Source organism: Leucoraja erinacea, chromosome 3, assembly GCF_028641065.1.
Source record: "Leucoraja erinacea ecotype New England chromosome 3, Leri_hhj_1, whole genome shotgun sequence".
Taxonomy (NCBI): domain Eukaryota; kingdom Metazoa; phylum Chordata; class Chondrichthyes; order Rajiformes; family Rajidae; genus Leucoraja; species Leucoraja erinaceus.
Window position 1 is genome coordinate 70724111 of NC_073379.1, and position 21645 is coordinate 70745755.

Sequence of the window (21645 nt, forward strand, 5' to 3'; positions counted from 1 at the left end):
CTGGATTACAAAGAAATCAAGAGAAATGGCATTAGTGCAGCAAATTTATGCTGTTGAAAGATGGGCCACTGCCTCACTGAATAGGAAACTGAACAGCAAAGGGTCTGAATGTCCTGCTCCTGTTTTTATTTCTCATTAGACCAAGTGTCACATGGGAGGCCTGGTCCCCCAACGCAATATTCCACCACTGACCCATCACTTCCAACTGTGCATGGTGGGCTGACGGGCATCCCTCTTCCTATCCCTATTGTCCTCTGTTCCCCCTCATCCCCCAGCACTCCCTCTCCCTCCTCTTCACCCTCCCACTTCTTTCCCCTGTCTTCCTCCCCTTCCCCCCTCACTTCCCCCTCCCTCTCCTTTCCCCTACCCTCAGTCAGTCCATCCCTCCCTCCATAACTCCTCGCCCCTCAGAGAGAGAGAGAGTGAGACAGAGAGAGAGAGCAAGAGACAGAGAGAGAGAGAGTTGGGGAGTGGGAGAGAGAGCGCGCGAGAGAGAGGGAGGGAGAGAGAGACAGAGAGATACAGCAAGAGAGGGAGAGAGCGGGAGGAGAGAGAGAGGGAGGGGAGGGAGAGAGAGGGAGAGAGAGGGAGAGAGAGAGAGAGAGAGCGAGAACGAGAACGAACGAGAGAGAGAGATAGATTCCAGCCTCTAAACCCCAAGCACCATGGTAGATCAACGCTTACAAAAATAATCATCCAGATCTTAAAATTTAAAATATTAATAGATTTAATCTGCTATAATTTTTAGAGGTACAGTATGACTCATTTTATCCTTGAATTTTTAAGCAGCAAGATCTTAAGTCAATTTCACTGGGTTATTACTTTTCCATTGGCGAGTGGTATGTTAATGAAACAGGAAGTCGGGTTGAGCATTTCAAGATGGCGGCCGTTCCGTTACGTACTACACCTCAGTGCATTGGATTACACAGGAGTGGAGTTTCTTACTCCACTTTATGATCTTTGCTTATGACTCAATCTTCAGAAGGAAGTCATTCAAAATCTGTTACAGCAACATTCAATAATTTAAATGGCATAGATTTGATTAATCAGGAGCACTGTCTGCTGAATATTTGACCACGAGTGCATACATCTCAGTTAAAGGAAAATGTACAAATGTCTTGAATTCCAACATTTAACAATTTCTGTCACAAATTGGAACTCGTGTGATGCTGGGACCCAACGGGTCCCACTTAGTCTAGTGTTGTATGTATGTTTTGTATCTTCCTCAAAACGCTACGTGTTAGCACTTAAATTGTTACATATTCTGACACATATTTCTCCACCACGCCATAATCAGGTTCACTTAAGACTTTGAACATTGCAACCAGGGGAAAGAACAAACTAGATCTGGTGTACACCAACATTAAATATGCATATAAAGCAGCCCCCCTCCCCCATATCGGCAACTCTGACCACCTAGCGGGTATGCTCACACCTGCATACAGACCCAGGGTGAAACAGGACAGGCCAACGGTCAAAGAAGTCAGAACATGGCCACAGGGAGCTACCGCAACACTGTTTTGAAACCACACAATGGGCCATTTTCAGAGAGGCAGCAACAGATGACAGTGGCATCAACCTCCAAGAATACACAGAATCCGTCATCGGATACATCAAGAAATGCATTGATGATGTAACGGTGGTCAAAACCGTCAGGAGGCGTGCCAATCAGAAACCTTGGCTAACTGGGGAAGTGTGTTCCCTACTGAGAATCCGAAATGCTGCATTCAAATCTGGGGACAACGCAGCATACAAACTGGCAAGGAGTAACCTATCCCGGGGGATCAGGGAAGCGAAGAGGCTGTATGGGCAAAAACTTAATAGCCACTTCGAAAATGACAAAGACACACGTCGCTTGTGGCAGGGATTTCATACCATCACTGACTACAAGCCCCCCCCCGCTGCGGATATGCCAAAACGACCCCTCTCTACCAGATGAACTGAACGAGTTCTACGCGCGGTTTGAGGTTAAAAACAGCACCCAGACACGTGCACTACTGCCATCTCCCAGTGACCAGTCCATCAGGCTGTCCGCAGCCGGAGTTAAAAAGGCCTTTGCCAGCATCAATCCACGCAAAGCTGCAGGGCCGGACAACATTCCTGGATGCGTTTTAAGAGACTGCGCCGAGCAACTGAAAGATGTCTTCACAGACATTTTTAACATCTCACTCAGCCAGGCAGTAGTGCCCAACTGTCTTAAGAGTGCCACCATTGTCCCTGTCCCGAAGAAACCAAACCCAGCCTGCCATAATGACTTTCGACCAGTGGCTCTAACACCCATAGTAATGAAGTGTTTTGAGCGACTGGTTATGCAGCACATCAAAAATAGTCTACCTGCCGACCTAGACCCACTGCAGTTCGCCTACAGAGCCAACCGATCCACAGATGACGCAGTCTCAACAACACTTAACCTCGTACTTTCACACCTTGATTGGAAAAATACTTATGCCAGGATCCTCTTCATAGACTTCAGCTCTGCGTTTAACACAATCATTCCGCAGCAGCTGTTGGAGAAGTTGGAGCTATTGGGGGTTGATGCTGGCACATGTAACTGGGTCCTGAACGTTCTATCACAACGGCAGCAGACAGTCAGGGTGGGCAGTAGGACATCAAAAACCATAGCCGTGAGCACTGGCTCGCCCCAAGGCTGTGTCCTAAGCCCCCTGCTGTTTAGTCTGCTTACACACGACTGTACTGCTAGACTCAATAACAACTTCATCAACAAGTTCGCTGATGACACAACAGTGGTGGGTCTCATCAGTGACAATGATGAGTCGGCGTACAGGATGGAGGTGGAGCTGCTCACAGGATGGTGCAAATCCCACAACCTCATTCTCAACGTGGGAAAAACTAAGGAGATGGTGGTTGACTTCAGGAGGGCGGGAAAACAACACCATACACCTCTGCACATCGATGGAGCTGATGTGGAAAGGGTCAGCAGCGTGAAGTTCCTAGGACTCCACCTGTCAGATGACCTGATGTCCACAACCAACACCACAGCACTGGTCAAGAGAGCCCAGCAGCGACTACACCCTCTCCGAAGACTACGTAAAGCAGGTCTCCCCACTACACATCTACGAACTTTTTATAGGGGGACAGTCGAGAGCACATTAACCAACGGCATCACTTCCTGGTTCGGGAGCTGCAAGGCGTACGAACGGCACCAACTTGACAGGATTGTGAAGACCGCCAGCAGGATTATTGGTGCTCCACTCCCTTTCTTGCTGGACATATACAGGAAGAGATGTATCAACAGAGCCATCTCCATCATCAAAGACCCCTACCACCCATCGCATCACATATTCTCCATCCTGCCATCTGGGAAGAGGTACAGAAGCATTAGCTGCAAAACCAGCAGGATGCTCCTCAGCTTCTTCCCGCAGGCTATAAGACTGATAAACGGACTTAGCCCCCTGCCAAAGTATCGCGCACCAACCATCAACCTGGACACACTGCAGCAGCTGTCGATCGGAACGCCTGTTGATGTTTAGTAGAGAGTAGAGTGTTTAATTTAATTTGTTCATGATGTATGTATTTTTATTTCTATTTACTTGTTATTTGTACTGCACACTGAATGGACACTGGTTGAGCAACGTTTTTTTGTTTCCTCTGGGTATGTGAGTACTCAGGAAATGACAATAAAGATATACTGATACTGATACTGACTTGACACTTATATTTCACGTTATTCACATTTCAAGGTTTAAAAAAGCCAACTTTAACAAGATTTTTACTGTTAAAATCCTTGCTGCCAGCTTCCAACAAACTTCGATACAAAGTTGCAATACACGAACACTTTGTGCTTCCACCAACTTTTGATCTGAATGCGATATCACAGCCCTCCACCCAACATTTCCAACAATGTTGCCATCATAAATCCTGGCACGACAGGAGGGGGGTGGTCTATTGGTATTGCAATTGGGGAAGTGCAATTGGAATTTTTTTTTTAAAGTCCAGTGCTGGGGGAGGCAGGGGAGTGTTGGAATCTTACTTTCGGCAACGGGTTGAGTTGGGGGACCATGCCTCCCGTGGGGGACATGGGTTAGTGGCACAATATTGCATTGGGGAACGGATTGTGTTGGGGGACCAGGTCTCCCATGTGACAGGGACGCAACGGGTTCCAGTTGGTCTAGTATATGTATAAACCCAAAACCCATACCCATACACCCACAATTTTATGTATATGTACTGGACCAGGTGCGGACCCGTTGGGCCTGTCCCCCAAGGCAATATTCCACCACTGACGCATAGCTCCCAACTGCGCATGCACGTCTGAGGGGTTCCCGTTGCGACACCAGAGATCCCCATTGTGACGCGAGTCACGGCAACCATCCATCAACTGCGCCTCACCATCCCTCTTCCTACCCCTATCCTCCTCCATTCCCCGGCACTCATTCCCCCTCCTCTTCACCCTCCCTCTTCTTTCCCCTCTCCTCCTCTCCCCTCCCCCACTCCAACCCTCACCTCTCCCTCCCTCTTCTTTTCCCTACCAGTCACTCCCTCCGTCCATAACCGCTCTCCCCTCCCTACCCCCTTTCTCTCCCTACCCCCACTCCTCGCCACCCCATCCCACACCCCACTCTCCCTCCTCACTGCCCCCACCTCCGTCCTCTCCCTCTATCCGCCACTCCCCCCCCTCCTCTCCTCTATCCCCCACTCCCCCCCTCCTCTTCCTCTATCCCCCCTCCTCCCTCTTCACCTCCCCCACTGTCCCCTCCCTCTCCCCACCCCCCCCCCTCTCTCTCTATCCCCCTGCTCCCCCCCCTCCCCCCCCCCTATCTCACACCCCCACAATGATTTTTTAAAAAAAATGAAATTCTCAATGAAAATCGAGTATTTTCTTAAAATAAAACCTAAACACAATGTTAGCTGTTAATGAAAATGGAAGAATTTTTTCGAAAATTGCGATGTTTTTAATGTAAATGAGATTCGGGATCCCATTGTGACGTCGAACGCGTCCGACGGGCAGGGCAAGTGGAAAAGTGTTCTGAAAAGTAATTTTTGAAACGTTTAAAATGTCAATAACTTGTAGAATATAACATTAATCCAAACAAAACTTGTTTTATTTACATCCCAGGACAAGGGTGAGGAAGGTGGGCCAAATATTGTGGCGCTATTGAGTACCGTTTTGGTGGGGTTTTGGGATATCACGCATACAAACAAACAAACCAAGAGTTTTAGTAATATATATAGATATATAAAATTGTTAAGCATGATATATATATATATATATCAATATCATTGTTAGTAGTTTTTGAATATTTGTGACATTCACAAACGGTTCTTGACAAATAAATCAGAGGTGATTTCTGTGATATAAAATTGGACCATTTGAATTATCCAACTTTCATGAAACCTATATTATGACATGAGCTTACTGGTTTTCTGCAAGGCTATGTGATTAGCGAAATATACAACAGGAAGTTTGAAACAGAAAATGCTGGATTTACCCTGTGGGTCATCTGTAGAGGGAGAAACAAGGTTAACATTAGGTTGATTCTGGTTTACGTCATTTTCAACCTTTGTTTGTTATTTTTGACTGAAGTAATCACAGCAGAGCATCACACAAAAATACTGACTGGGGATAAAGAATTCCAGAGAGGATGGTAATCAGGAGAACTAGGTAATTATGAGAACCACAACTAATTGGTAGGTACTTATCTCTAGAATGCAGCATGTAAAAAGCAAATTGGAAAATTGGAAAAATATGTGCCACAGAGTCACAACAGGCCCTTTGACTCATCACATCACCACTGACGGTAGCATCAATTTATATTAATCCTATTTACCCACATTAGGACTTTATCCTCTATGTCTTGGCAATTCTAGTGCTCATTTAGATGCATCTTAAAAGTTGTGAGGTTATCTGTTATCAATAATTCCTTGGGTATATTCCAATCATTATGGTGACAATTTTTCTCCTCAGATTCCTTCTAAATTCCTATCGCTCACGTTAAACCTGTGCACTCTTGATTTAAACATACACAGAAAGGGGAAAACAATCTGACTATTAACTCAATCTACACTTCATCCAGCCTTAGAAAACCAGCCAACAGAATCAAAGACCCCGTCATTTATTCTTCCTGCTCCCGTCTGGCAGAAGGGAGGTAGTGTCTTCCCTTCCATATCAGGCTACTTTCAGAAGATGTTCAATTTGACTCAACCTTATTGAGGGCATTGGACTTTGTCTAGGGAACTGTGCACAATACGCTACAATGCTGACAACTAGATTATGCACTTTGTATCTTCCCTTTTGCTCTTATGTATTGTACTTGAGTTCAAACTGATTGTATGGTATATCTGATCTGATTGGATAGCATGCAAAGCGTTTCACTGTACCTCAGTACACTCAACAATAATAATAAATCTAACCCACATATTAGACAGATAATGGTGAGTAACTCAATGGATCACAAAGCACCTAGAGAACATGAATAGGTGACATTCCAGGTCATCTGAATGAAGAAGGGTTCCAACTCCAAAAAATAACCTATGCATGTTCTCCAGAGATGCTTCCTGACCTACTGAATTATTCCAGCACGTTGTGTCTTTAAAAAAAATGTAAATCAGCATTTGTAGTTCCTTGTTTCTATGGCTTACAATATTGTAAGATTCATAGACGTAACCCAATATTTCTTTGTTCATGATTATTCTTAGCGCCCTATCATTTATCATTGTATGCCTTAGGTTTGCTTACCCGCCCAAAATACTTCACCTTGCACTTACCAGAATTAAATTCCATCTGCCATTATTCCACCCAAATTTACTGCGGTAAATTATGCTGTTGTGTTAGACAACCCTCTTCACTATTTCTAATCGTTTCTTCACAAAATTTAAACAATGTACTGAAGCCGGATTTATCACAAACAAAGTCATGTTGCCCATCCCTAATCAACCACTACCTTTCCAATGTGGATAAAGCTATCCCCATTGAAATTCTCATAATTTCCTTACCACAGATATTATACTCAGAGGCCTGTACTTATCTGGTCTATCCGGCACAGCGGTAGGGTTGCAGCCTTACAGCACCAGAGACCCGGGTTCTATCCTAACCTCGGCTGCTGTCTGTGTGGAGTTTGCACGTTCTCTCTGTGACCGTTTGGGTTTCATCTGGGTGCTCCAGTATCCGCCTACATCCCAAAGCCATGCAGTATTGTAGGTTACACAAAAAAGCTGGAGAAACTCAGCGGGTGCAGCAGCATCTATGGAGCGAAGGAAATAGGCAACGTTTCGGGCCGAAACCCTTCTTCAGACGTATTGTAGGTTAATTGGCTTCTGTAAAATTGTGTGGGGAGTGGTTGCGAAAGTGTGAATAACGTAGAACTATAGTGCACGGGTGAGTTTTGGTTGTAGTGGACAAGAGGGCCTGTTTTTCCCCCATCTTCGTGGACCGAAGGGTCTTCCCCCCCTCTTCGTGGCCCCCATCACATCTTCGTGGGCCGAAGGGCCTGTCTCTATCCCACCACATCTTCGTGGGCCGAAGGGCCTGTCTCTATCCCACCACATCTTCGTGTGCCGAAGGGCCTGTCTCCCTGCTGTATCTCTGATCCAAGCGGCGGCGGCGACGCTTCCACAACATTCCCGAGTTCGGCGCCGGGACGGGGGACGGGTTTATTTGAATGGGGCGCGCGCGTCGCCGTGCAGTGAGTGACGTGTCCCGGGCGGGGAGGAGCCGCTTTGAAACTAGCGGCACGCGCGGCCCGAGCGCTGGTCACGTGGCAGCAGGAGCGGAGCTCGCACTCGGCTGTTAACGCAGCTGCCGCCGCCGCCGCCGGTCACAGGCCCCCCACACCGGCGCGGGGAGATGGTGGACGTGTTCGCAGGGCACATGCTGGTCAACAGGGACGGCGAGGTGGTGGACCCGGAGGCGGCGCTGAAGAACAAAGTTGTGGGCATCTATTTCTCGGGGGGTTGGTGCCCTCCTTGCCGCGACTTCACGCCGCGTTTGTGCGAGTTCTACACCGAGCTGATGTTGGAGACGGAGCCGGCGGCGCAGTTCGAGATCGTCTTCGTATCCTCGGATAAGAGCCAGGCCGACATGGAGAGCTACATCGCAGCGATGCACGGAGACTGGCTGGCACTGCCCTGGAAGGACCAGTACAAAACGTGAGTGTGGAAGCCTCCTGAGCAAAGATCATATAAGAATGTTTGCTCCTGATGTCCGAGATATCACCGTATGTGCTGAGAAAATCGGGGAATGGCAGGGGTTGCAGATGCTGGAAAGCTGAAATAAAAACAGCAAATTCTGCAAACACTCGACAGCTCGGGTAGCAGGTGTGAAGAGGGGAACCGATTTTGCATCTGAGATTTAATTTCCTTCCTCGGATATAAAACTTGATCACACAAGCTGCCTAAATGTTTCCTACATTTGGTTGTTTTCATTACTTTATATGATCAGCAAATGGATATGTGGGAATAATTCAGCTCATGTTTAAGATTGCAATTACTATCAATGAAATGCTTTTATAACATCAAAGTGTGTGGGACAAGTAACTTTTAGCTGCAGTCTCATATTCCCATACTGTGAACTGCAAGAGTGTTTAGGCTATCGGTTTTGACACGCCTTGGAGTAAATGCATTCATTTTTGTCCGATCGTTCAATGTAAGTTCATATGGAAGGCGAAAGGATTCACAATGGACTGTGCCAATTATCGGTATTTCTATGTTATTGCCATGCATTCGCATTGAATGGTTATACAAATTAAAGTAAATACAGGGCATTGATATGGGGAAAGAAAACCAGACGGTTCATCCCGAGTTTTATCGTAACACAGATTTCATTCAACAAAGGTTGTCTCTTGCAAATGATGTCTATGCCATCAATATCTTGTTTCTGTCATTTATCTTTCCAAAAGATCCTCAACCCAAGTTCAAATCTTTGTTTGGGGACCTTTTGTCAGAACTGGGAAAGAGAGATAAACAGGTTGGTTTTTAGTAGATTGACAGAATAACTATTCTGTCAAATGGACAATTTTCCCATCTACAAATATGAAGGATTATATTTACTGCAGTTGTGGCTCATGAATCAGTTACTTGTTCAGTTTTTTTGCGTCCAAGGAACTATCAGATTTCGAACCAGTAAATTGTACAACATGAGTTGATGCACTGGAAAACAGGCACTCGATTTCAGAGTACCTACCTTTTTGTTTCAGATTTACCAAAATAGTGTTTGACAGGTAACATTTTGTCAGCCAACTTTAATTTACAGTTATTGCCTTATGTAAGGGGCTTAGATGAGCTGGAATTTCTTTAGTAAGAGGGTGGTGAATCTGTGGAATTCATTGCCACAGAAGGCTATGGAAGCTGTCAATTGATTTTTTTTACCGCAAAGATTGATATATTCTTGATAGGTGAAGGTGTCAGGGGTTATGGGTGTAGGTAGGAGAATGGGGTTGAGAGGGAACGATAGATCACCCATGATTGAATAGCAAAGTAGACTTGATGGGCCGAATGGCCTAATTCTGCTTCTATAATTTAGTAATTTATTAAGTGCATCCATGAAAGTTTTTTGAAACAATATGTCCATAGTTCTACTGAAACTTGTCCTTAGGAAAGATAACTGGGAAAATGGTGGAAGTGTCAGTGGCAGACCGGTTTGGGAACAGTGACCATAATTTTGCAAGTTCCATCGTAGTTATGGAAAGGGATTAGATTTTTCCGCAAATTAAGTTCTTGAATTGGGGAAAGCTGATTTCAATAGTGTAAGAAGAGATCTTGTGCGGGTAGTTTGGGACCAAAACAACAGCTGAAAAGTGGTAATTTACAAAAAAAAAGATCCATCACAGGACCAGCATGATCCAGTAAAATGAAAGGTGAGGTGAGTTAACCTTGTATGAAAGGATATTTAAGATTTGGTTGGGAAAAAAAAGGGGAGACATATGACAGGTATAGGCAACTGGAACAGAGGGAGTCTCAGGAGGAATATAGTGTGTAGGAGAGTATTTAAGAACTAAATTAATGTGGCAACGGATCATGAAATATTTTTGCCAAGTAAGATTCATGATAATCCCAAGATATTAAGTACATTGGGACAATAGGGAAAGTGGTCCCCTACGGAATACCAGGTTAATCTATGTGTCGAGCCAAGCAATGTAGATGAGGACCTAAATGCACAATTCTCATTTGTATACACCAATGAAAACACAAAAATAGTGATATCAGAAAAGGGTGCATGGATAAAATCTGGTACGGGACAGTATTAAGGGGGAGGTGTTGGATTTGATGAAATGCAGAGAAGTGGTTCAATAAATCTACAGGACCTGTTGAAATCTATCAGAGGTAGCTATTGGAAGCAAGGAAGTAGATAGCTGGGGACTTGATAAGATATTTTTACATCTTGGTTAGCCACAGATGAGTTGCCAGAAGACTGGAGAATAGCTAATGTTATTCCTTTAAGATGGACAGCAAGCATAAGTTGGAGAATTACAGGTTATGTTTTTTTTTGTTTTCTTGTCTTGTTGGACGTATGTTTTAGTTTATTTTTAGTTGTGTAAGTGTGAGGGGCGGGGGAAACTTGTATTAGTCTCTTCCTTCGGGGGGATGGGACCTTTTCTTTGTCGTATCTCCGTCTCCGTCTGCACTGAGGCCAAATTGAGGAGCTGGCGGCCTTCAACTGGGACCGACCTCGAGGCTACGGAGGCAGAGCCAGGACTCACCATCGCGAAGCTGGCCAACTTCGGGGCTGTGGTGGCGCTGCAGCGGTAGCTCAACTTTGGAGCCTTCGGCCGCAGGGCCATTGGACGACAACATCAGGATTTCGCAGGTCCCAGGTTGGTGACCGATTCTCCGGAGCTCCCGCAACAACAGCTTCGTCCACTGGACTGGAGGGTGGCAGCTTCGTCCGCTTTGGGCCGTGAAGTTTGAACCGGCCCGTTCGCGGAACTCGGATTCGGCCGTGGGACTTACCATCACCCGGCGGGGGGGCCCATCGAAAGCCTGGATCGCCTCAACTCAGAGGGAGAAAAAGGAAAGAAGAGACAAGGACTTTAAGACTTTTGCCTTCCATCACTGTGAGGAGGTGCCTGGTAGTCTCGCTGTGATGGATGTTAAACTGTGTTCGTTGTGTGTTTTGTTATTTTATTCTCTGTCGTGACTGCAAGGCACGTAATTTCGTTCAAACTAACAAGTTTGAATGACAATAAAGGACGCTTTATACTTTACTTCATACTGTGGGCCTTGAGTCAATGTAACAAAATTATTGGAGAAAATCCGAAAGAATAGGATTTATGTACAATTTGAAAAGCAAGAGATGATCAGGAATGATCACCAGGAGAAATCCTCTCACTCATTTTACTGGGGGTTTTGAGGAGGTAACTAAGATTAAGACAGGGTAGTAGAGACAATATGTTGACTTTAGTAAGGCATTCAACAAGGTACATTCATCCAGATAGCTAAGGCACTTGGATTCCAAGGTGAGCTGGTTAATTGGATTCAAAATTTGCTTGGAGAAAGGAGCCAGACAGTAGTGATGGAAAGGTGCCTTTTTGATTAAAAATCAATAACCAGTTTTGTGCTGTAAGGATTAGTGTTGGGACCATTCATGTCTGTGATACACATTAGCAACTTGGATGTGAACGTAGAATTTGTAATTAGCTAGTTTGTAGAGGACACAAAAGTTGCCGCTGTTGTGAACAGCAAGGTAGATTGCCTAGGCTACATTAGGATATAGATCAAAAATTGGGTGAATTAGAAACATAGAAAGTGGGTGCAGATGTAGGCCATTCGGCCCTTCGAGCCATTAATTCCGTTAGCCCTAAGACCTATATCAAACTCTCTCTTAAATACATCCAGTGAATTGGGCTCCACTGCATTCTGTGGCAGAGATTTCCAGATTCACAACTCTGGGTGAAAAAGTTTTTCCTCATCTCAGTCTTAAATGGTCTACCCCTATGCATTTCGTTGTCTCTGTACTGTACACTGACAATGACAATTAAAATTGAATCTGAATCTGAATCTGAATTCTTAAACTGACCCCTTGTTCTGGACTCCCCCAACCTCAGGAACATTTTTCCTGCATCTAGCTTGTCCAATTCCTTAAGAATTTTACATGCTTCTATAAGATTCCCTCTCATCGCTCAAAATTCCAGTGGATACAAGCCCAGTCGATCCATTCTTTCATCATATATCAGTCCCACCATCCTGGGAATTAACCTGGTGAACCTACGCTGCAATCCCTCAACAGCAAGAATGTCCTTCCTCAAAACTGCACACAATACTGCAGCTGCGGTCTCACCAGGACCCTGTGCACCTGCAGTAGGGCCTCCTTGTTCCTATACTCAAATACTCTCGCTATGAAGGCCACTTGCCATTTGCCTTCTTCACGGCCTGCTGTACCTACTTGTTTACTTTCAGTGACTGATGTACAAGGACACCTAGGTCTCATTGCCCCTCCCGTTTTCCTAATCTGACACCATTCAGATAATTGCCCTCTTGCTCTTGCCACCAAAGTGGATAACTTCACATTTATCCGCATTATACTGCATCTGCCCACTCACCCAAGCTATCCACGTCACCCTGCAGCCTCATGGTATCTTCCTCGCAGCTCACACTGCCACGAGCTTTGTGTCATTCACAAACTTGGAGATATTACATTTAATTCCTATCTAAATCGTTAATATATATTGTAAATAACTGGAGTCCCAGCACTGAGCCTTGCAACATGCCCACTAGTCACTGCTAGTCAATTAGTCACTGCTAGTCAATTATTTGCAAATGGAATTTAATTCTGACAAATGTGGTGTGATGCACTTTGGAAAGTCAAATAGGGGTAGGATATGTACAGTGGGGTATGCGGTGGTGAAGAAGCCATATAGCATGCCTGGCTCCATTGGTCAGGGCATACAATATAGAAGTTGGAACGTTATGTTGTAGCTATACAAGCCAATGGTTGGACTGCATTTGGGAGTGTTGTGTGTAATTCTGGTCACTCTATTATAGAAAGGATGTGGTTGCATTGGGAGAGTGCAGAGGAGATTTAACATGATGTTGCCTGGAGTGGAGCACTTTAGTAATAGGGGAAGATTGGATAGGTTGGCCTTGTTTTTCCTGGAGCAAGGGATGTTGCTGGGTGATCACTTCGAGGTATAAAATATATAAGAGCCCTAGGGTAGATCATCTTCTTCTCATAGTAGGAGTAAGTGAGAGAAAGGTTTTAAAGGGGATTTGAGGGGAAAGTTAATACGTAGAGTGTTTTTTTTAATCTGGAAAGCACAGCCAAAAGATGTGATGTAGGAGTCAGATCACTAAGTTTAAGAGACATTTAGACATGTGCTGTAAATAGGGAAAGTATAGAAGGATGCAAACTTGATGCAAGCAAATGTGATTAATATAGATGGGCAAAAAGTCAACAAAGACGTGGTGGGCTGAAGGGCCTATTTCAGTGCTGTACGATTCTGTGAGATTATCTCTTCTGCTTTATGCACCCATCTGTTAGTTTTGCATGTCACAAAACAGGAACGTATTTGATGAGTTTTGATGTGTGAATGGTGTTTGAATATTATTGAATAATTCTGCTTTTCAAATTTAATAAAGTGCAGGAGAAGCGGTCTTGGAATTTATAATCGTCTTCTATACCAGGATTGTCAGCAGTATTTCGTAAATTTTCTGTGCTGTGGATTTAAAGTAAGAAGGCTTATCTTAATGTTGATCCCTGTTGCTCGCAGCAAACTATAAGGTGAATATTCTCTGAAGAATAACAATTGACATTTATGCTGTGATTTAGTGAGGTAATTTGTATTTTAAGTGATAATTTTAGGCAATTATAAAGATTCTTTTTTATAACGATTCCATGTAAATGTGATCTTACTATCAAACATGTAACATTCTGCATTACATTAGATGGGCAAACATTACAATTGATTTGAAATGCCAGATCATTTGGGTTGTTGTGGATATGCCAATCTCAAACTTTCGGTCTGATTTCCATGTATCCTTTGAAAAATCACTTTAACATTTAAAAGCTTTTATTGAAACTGTTGCTGCTTATGCATAAATGCAACCTACCAGGTCATTTTCTTAATACAAAATGCTCATGATTTCTAATTACTAAATTAGTCTTGTAACTCAGCACTAGGTTTGATCTTCTTTCTGAAATGAAAGGCAGTTGTATTTCTAAAAGCCCTTTCATGATGATATAATGTGTCAAAGCACTTTACAGTTTGAGTAGTCTTTTGAAGTGCAGTTACTATTATGTAATAAACATTGTCAATTTGTATACAATTATCACAAACAGTAGTGAGCACATAAAGAGGCAAAATAGCAAGAGTAAGTCTTGCTGGCTCCACTAATCAACGAGTCAAAGGCTGACCTGATTCTTGGCCTTGTTTACTTATCAGATTCCTAGAACCTTTGATTTGCTTGTAATAAGCGATTAAATCATCTGTTCCAAAGATGATTGAGAGATGGCCCAAAATATTGGGAAAACTCAGTTATTTTGGTCAAAAAAATGGCTATGAATCATGTATGTCTACCTAAGAGGGCAAATGATGGCCTAATAATTTGCATAGCTATCACATTGATTTTTTTTAAATTGGTTATAAAAGCACAGGGCAGTGGATGGTGTATAAGTGGACTTTAGTAAGGCTTTTGATAGGCCTCGTGGTAGGCTGATCCTGAAGATTAGAATGTACGGGATTCACGTTGATTTGGTTGCATAGATTCGGAACTGGCTTATTCATAGAAGACAGGGTTATGGTGAAAGGTAGATATTCTGGCTGCAAGTCTGTGTACAGTGGAGTGCACAAAGTCCGCGAGCATTGCCACTTTTCATTTCACTGCACATCTCGCGTGTGTATGTGACGAATAAACTTGACTTGACTTGAGTGCTGGAAGGATCTGTGCTGGGACTTTTGCTGTTTGTGATTATATAGAAATTACCTAGAAGTGTTGGTGAGTAAGTTTGCACCAAAATTGGATCAACACCAAAATTGGAAGAATCGCAGACCGCGAGGAAAGCTGTAAGTACATACAGCAGGATATAGATCAGCTGCAGAAATGGGCGGTTAAATGGCAGATGGAGATTAACCCAAGCAAATGTGAGGTTTTGCACTTCGGGTGGTTGAATGTAAGGGAAGAGTATAGTTAATGGCAAGACTATTAACAGCATTGATGTGCAGAGGGATCTTGGAGTCCAAGTTCACATTAAAATTGGCAGCATAAGTGGTAAAGCATACAGTGGTAAAGAAGGCATATGGGATGCTTAGCTTCATTACTAGACACATTGAATATAAGAGTCAGGAAGTCATGGCACAGCTCTATAGGACTTTAGTTAGGCCTCATCTGGAATACTGCATGCAGCTCTGGTTGCCCCATTACAGGAAAGATGTAGAATCTTCAGAGTGGGTGCAGAGGAGGATTATCAGAAGCCTGCCTGGTTTAGAGGGTTTCAGCTATAGGGTGAGGTTGGATAGACTTGGATTGTTTTCTCTGGAATGTCGGAGGTTGAGGAAAAACTTGACAGAAGTAAATAAAATTATGACAGACATAGATGGGATACACTTTCCGGATGGAAATGTCCAACACTGGAGAGCATAGCTATAAGGTGAGAGGGTGAAAAGATATTGGAGATGTGCAGGACAAGTTTTTACATAGTGGTAGGGGCCTGGAACGCATTGCCAGGGGTGGTGGTGGAGGCAGATCCAATAGTGGTGGTTAAGAAGCTTTTAGATAGACACGTGGATTTGCAAGGAATTGAGTTATATGGATCACTTGCAAGCATACGAGATCAGTTCAGCTAGGTATCGTGTTCAGCAGAAGTATTGTAGGCGGAAGGTATGTTATACTGTTCTATGTAGCAGCGTTTTAAGTTGCCAAATGACAGTTTATGTGGTCATTTAAGACTGCTTACATGCGATAATGTGCTCGGACGAAGTGCATAGTTACCAGTCGGAATTATGGTCAATGAAGCATTCACATATTATTTATTATCAAATAAAGTCGCAAACTAAACATATTCACCAATGAAGACATGATATATACCACAATGACATGCAGCAAAATAATAATACAGTATCTCATCTCTTTTTACACGTTGCAATGAATGCAATTTCTATTATTTCTTTTCACTTCGAAACAAAAATCTGGTTGGATTATTCAGTGTATGATCAACCTCAGTGAGACCAAGTGCAGGCTTGACGATCACTTCCCACAATACCTACACTCAGTTCACAATAACCAACCTCATCTCCCGGTGGCTCAGCACTTCAACTCCCCTCCCATTCCGAATCTGACCTTTCTGTCCTGGGCCTCCTCCATGGCCAGAGTGAGGCCCACAGCAAATTGGAGGACCTCATATTTCACTTGGGTAGTTTTCACCCCAGCGGTATGAACATTGGCTTCTCCAATTTCAGGTCGTCCTTGTTTTTTCCATCCTTCCCCTCCCATTCCCAGCTCTCCCACAGCTTACTGTCTCTTCCTCTTCCTTTCTTTTACCCCCCCCCCCCCCCCCGACATCAGTCTGAAGAAGGGCCTCGACCCGAAACGTTGCCTATTTCCTTCGCTCCATAGATGCTGCCTGACCCGCTGAGTTTCTCCAGCATTTTTGTCTACCCATTCACAGAAGTTCTGTTATCCCACTTTCCTCACCCACTCCCTCCACATTAGGGGCAATTTTACAGAGACAAGTTAACCTACAAAACCAATGGGATGTGGGAAAATGTGCAAATTCAACACAGACAGTGCCCGAGGACAGGATTGAACACAGATCTCTGGCGTGTGAGGCAGATCTCTGGCGTGTGAGCTGTGCCACTATATTTTATTTTCCAACACCCAAAAAAATTATACGTTGATAACTTTGATTACTAATCTCGGTGACACTATGTTCCCCCTTACAGCTACTGTATGTTTTAATTCAATTCAAGACTATGGGGCAGTACATTGGCCATAAGGTTGCTGCCTAAAATTGCCAGAGACCCGGAATTGATCCTGAATATAGGTGCTGTCTGTATGGAGTTTGCTCCTTTTCCCTTTGATCGCACAGGTTTTCTCTGGGTGCTCGTTTCCTTCCACATTCCAAAGGTGTGCAGGAATTTTTTCAGACCCAACCCAAAACGTAATATTTTCCTTTTGTCCAGAGATTCTGTCTGACCTGTTGAGTTACTCCAGCTTTTTGTGTCTATCTTTAGTTTAAACTAGCATCTGCAGTTCCTTCCTTCCTACATACACGATACTATACAATGGAACTTTATTAATCCCAGGAGGTAAATTCTATATAGATATTTATATATATATATTCATGTATAAATATACACTGTTTTGTTTTCTTATTTATAACATTGTTTACAGAGTACTATGTTTACATATTCTGTTGTGCTGCTGCAAGTAAGGATTTCATTGTTCTAACTGGGACGGGAATAAAACACTCTTGGCTTATGTCGCTAAGGTGTGGGATAGAACTAGTGTACAGGTGATCGTTGATCAGCGTGGACTCGGTGGGCCGAAGGGCCTGTTTCCACGCTGTATCTTTAAATTAAACTAAAACACTAAAACCAGAGGAAAAGTAAAGAAGGGTCTCTACCTGAAACATCATCCAATGTCTTCTATCCAGAGATGCTGGCTGCTCTATGGAGTTCCCCCACACAATTAAAACAAGGAATAGTCTTCACCCTCCCATTGTTACCAGACGCAACTAGATTTAAGGTACCTCTTTTTTCCCCAAGAACCCTTTTTTGCTTAAGTCCATGTCAAGAATCAAGAGAGTTTTATTGTCATGTGTCCCAGATAGGACAATGAAATTCTTGCTTGCTGCAGCACAACAGAATATGTAAACATAATACAGAACGGGAGATAAAAGTTCAGTGTGTCTATATACCATATATATATATATATATATATATATATATACACAATAAATAAACAGATAAAGTGCAACAGGCTGTAATGTTTCAGAGTTTGGTAGTGGTGGGTCCACTACTGTTTAAATTCCATTTGGAATATTTTTGGAGGACCAGGAAACCAAGAAATAAGAGTTACTCCAGCTCCAGGGAGTGATTCTGCATTGGTTTACAGCGGAGGCGGCGGCGACCAGACAGCAATGGTGGCCAGATCTCCCACAATGCAAAGGGAGGGAGGAAGTGACCGTGGCAGTTCGCATGTGCAGGGCGGCACATGCGCACAACCACAACCGACGATGTGGTGGTTGTGCGCATGTGCTGGGGGAGGATGTGCAGGCCGCGGAAATGCGCATGTGTAAGGTGACCGGCCGTGCCGGCGGATGAGGAGAGGGCGGAGACGGAGAGTGAGAGAGAGAGAGAGAGGGAGGCCTGCTCAAGTTGCTTGCCAAGCCGGGCAAAATGGGACGGCTGTTAGGTTGCCCGGCGGCACTTTAGGTCGCTATTGGCACCCGGGCAACCGCTAATTTCGAGCCCTGACATTGGACATGTCAGCCATGGCACAGATGAGTGCTCTTGAACAGTTTCTGGATGGCTCTTGCTCAGCCAGTCAAAGATAGCATGATGATTGCTTCTGTAAATGTTGGGTGGCTCAGAAAATATTTATTATAATGGATAGATATCAATCATTAAATACAAATGCCTCCAAGAACAAAGTAACAACCCCTGATATTGTTTAAGAAAGAACTGCAGATTCTGGAAAAACCTCAGGTAGACAAAAATGCTGGAGGAACTCAGCGGGTGTGGCAGCATCTATGGGGAGGAGGAATAGGCGACGTTTCGTGTCGAGACCCTTCTTCAGATTGAAGAAAGATCTCGACCCAAAACGTCGCCTATTCCTCCTCCCCATAGATGCTGCCACATCCTGATATTAAATAACTTAATTCCAGTAATGACAAAAATAACCTTCTTGTGTACGATGTGACACCAGATGGTAAAGCTATTCCTTCAAAGTATCCCTTCTGCAGTCACTGTTGAGTCAAGGTTAATCTTGTTGCTTGATTGTAATGGTAGAGTGCAATTGTAATGGAATTAAATTCTGTTTTTGATGGCTACACCATCTCATGAATGCCTAGTTTTGATTTGCTGAATTTGATCCCATTTAACACAATCCAAAAGCCCCAAAAAGCTGCCAATGTTCGAATTCAAATTAAAAATATAAATTGCTGGAGCATGTGTGTTGAAATAAATAATTAATGTTTCAGGTCAGTTCAGTTCTGATTGAAGATCAACAACCTAAAACATTAATACAGCTTCCCCCCCCCTATGGGGAAAAAAACAAAGTGCTGGGAGTCGGAAGCAGATCATGAAAATCTCCGGAAGACATGAATAGGTGATGTTTCAGGTTGGGATCCTTCTTAAGACTAATTGGAGTGGGGGAGAAAGCTGTAATAGAGGTAGGGGTGAGCCTGTCAAGAAATATGTATATAGGTGAGGGGGCCTTTCTATGGATGCTGCTGATCCATTGAGCATTGTTGATTCCGTACAACCAATGATGTTCTCAGTAGGAGGACTGGTCATACTAGTGCTGCTAATTTGCATACATTTGCAACATGTCGATTGGTGTGAATGTGTTGAATTACATTCTTCACTGCCAACTACTATTTTACTAAAAATCTTTCAGGGTTTGGTCAGTAGTGGTGCACTGCACTAATCCTTGTGAAATACCCACAAAGAGCATTCAGTGCTCTTGGTACTCTGTGACTTTCAACAGTTGATCAATCAATTGTGGGGCCATTTCACCATCTAAGGAGAATGTGGAGTAGTAACCAGACCTCGTCTCATCTGTGTATCATTGTCCTGGCTAGTTTGTGGGTTAATCTCCCAATTTGGACCCATAGTCCTCACTTGTGTATATATACACACTGAACCTTTTTTTTCTACTCGTTTATCATATTGTTTACATATTCTGTTGTGCTGCAGCAAGTAAGAATTTCATTGTTCTATCTGGGACACATGTCAATAAAACTCTCTTGACTCTTGTTGATGATAGGTTTTTTTCAGTTGCAACAAGCTGGGAGAGATTTTGCCTACTCCAAATTTGGTGAGCTCAGTTTAAATTTATGAAAAGACACAAAATGCTGGAGTAACCCAGCAGGGCAGGCAGCATCCCTGGAGAACATGGTAGGTGTTTCAAGTCGGGGCCCTTCTTCAAAGATCATGTTTTGACATAACTGAGCACCTTACTAGATCATTTTAAAGAACTATTAAGTATCAACTAGATTGTTGTTCGTGTAGAATCGTGTTTGTTGGACCAGATAAGGATATTATTGAAGCAGATAGTCCCTGTTATACGCAAGGTTTGAGAATTACAAAATAATTTGATTTAAATTAACATCATTTGAAAAAACCCTACTGTCAAGAAAATACAAATTTTCAATAATTCAATTTTTAACACCAAAATATTTCTCCTTTGGTTGATCCAAACAATTGAGACAGAGAAATGAATAGCCGTTGAAGCTAATTTTAACAAGATTATGCTTTGAAAGCTATCCTGTTCATCCCTTGCTCGCATGACAGTTTTATTTCCTTTATATTCCCTTAATTGTCACAATACCTGTAGGACCTATTTTAGAAAAAAGACTGACTAGAATATTTGGAACTTCCAGTAAATAGCACCAAAGTGTAGATGGGGAAAATGCAAAGTTGAAAAGAAATAAATGAAAATTAAAATAATTAAAATGCCAAGGTTACTCAGTCAGAGAACATCCATGGAGAAAGAAACAATTAATGTTTCAGACCAAGACTCTTCATTAGATAGTGAAATATCTGCTTTGTGATGTAATACTTTAGTAACACTTTTCTTTGTGTATCAGAGAGTTGAAGAAGAAATACACCATTACAGCAATACCAAAGCTGGTCATTGTGAAACAGAATGGAGATGTCATCACTGATAAAGGTCGTAAACAGATACGAGCTTATGGCTTGGCGTGCTTCAGGAACTGGATCGAGGTAGCAGATGTTTTCCAGAATTTTTCATCTGAATGAGAACTGTCTTGAAGTATACCTTGCATAGAAATGTTTAGGGAAGCCCATGACATTTGAATGTAGTTTTTTTCTAATTGAAAGATAGAACATGTTTACAATGAAAAAGCTTATGTACATTATGTAACAACTCTGTAGCTAAATAGCCAACTATGCAATTGTAAACATTTGTACACTGTTTCTAATATTTATTATAGAAAATACTTTTATACTGTAGATTTAGTATATCATTTTTATTAAAAGCACTACTCCTAACGTTTTTTACTTTGTTTTTTTTTTTAACCAATGAGATTTCACTGCATGAAAAAGGACTGCTAGTGTGATTGTCAATATATTTTACTTTAGACCCTATGGTATAAAATACTTTTTTGTTTACTGAAAAGATGAATCCTAAAATGGGATGAAAATATACGGGCAGTGGTAGTTGCACTGCGATTGGATCTTGAGTGCGAAATCTGACATCTATGGACATTGAAAAGTTACTGGATAGTGAGTGAAAGAGATAGTTGGGTCCTTCTTGTGATCTAGTGGGTCAACTAGAGAAAAGAGCCAAATAAAATCTTGCATTTTTGCAATGCAATTCACAAATGCAGGGTACACTAATTGTTAAACTGTATGAAATGGGGCTGTTTCCTTAAACGACAGGCACTTGGATGCATAACGTCTGTGCTGACCATAATGCATATTTTAATTAGTCCTTTCAACCTGCACATGGCACATATCCACCCTGTCCCTGCATGTTCACGTTTGCCAAAATACTTCGTAAATATTACTA

At 42.9% G+C, this 21645-nt stretch overlaps 1 protein-coding gene across 1 annotated transcript; it reads left to right on the plus strand.

Moving 5' to 3' along the window:
* Window positions 1–7705: 7705 nt before the first annotated feature.
* Window positions 7706–21125, plus strand: nxnl2 (nucleoredoxin like 2). The gene is made up of 2 exons (XM_055632895.1): window positions 7706–8106; window positions 20702–21125. The coding sequence occupies exons 1-2, from the start codon at window positions 7805–7807 to the stop codon at window positions 20871–20873; spliced, it is 474 nt and encodes a 157-aa protein (XP_055488870.1). The 5' UTR covers window positions 7706–7804; the 3' UTR covers window positions 20874–21125.
* The last annotated feature ends 520 nt before the right edge of the window (window positions 21126–21645 follow it).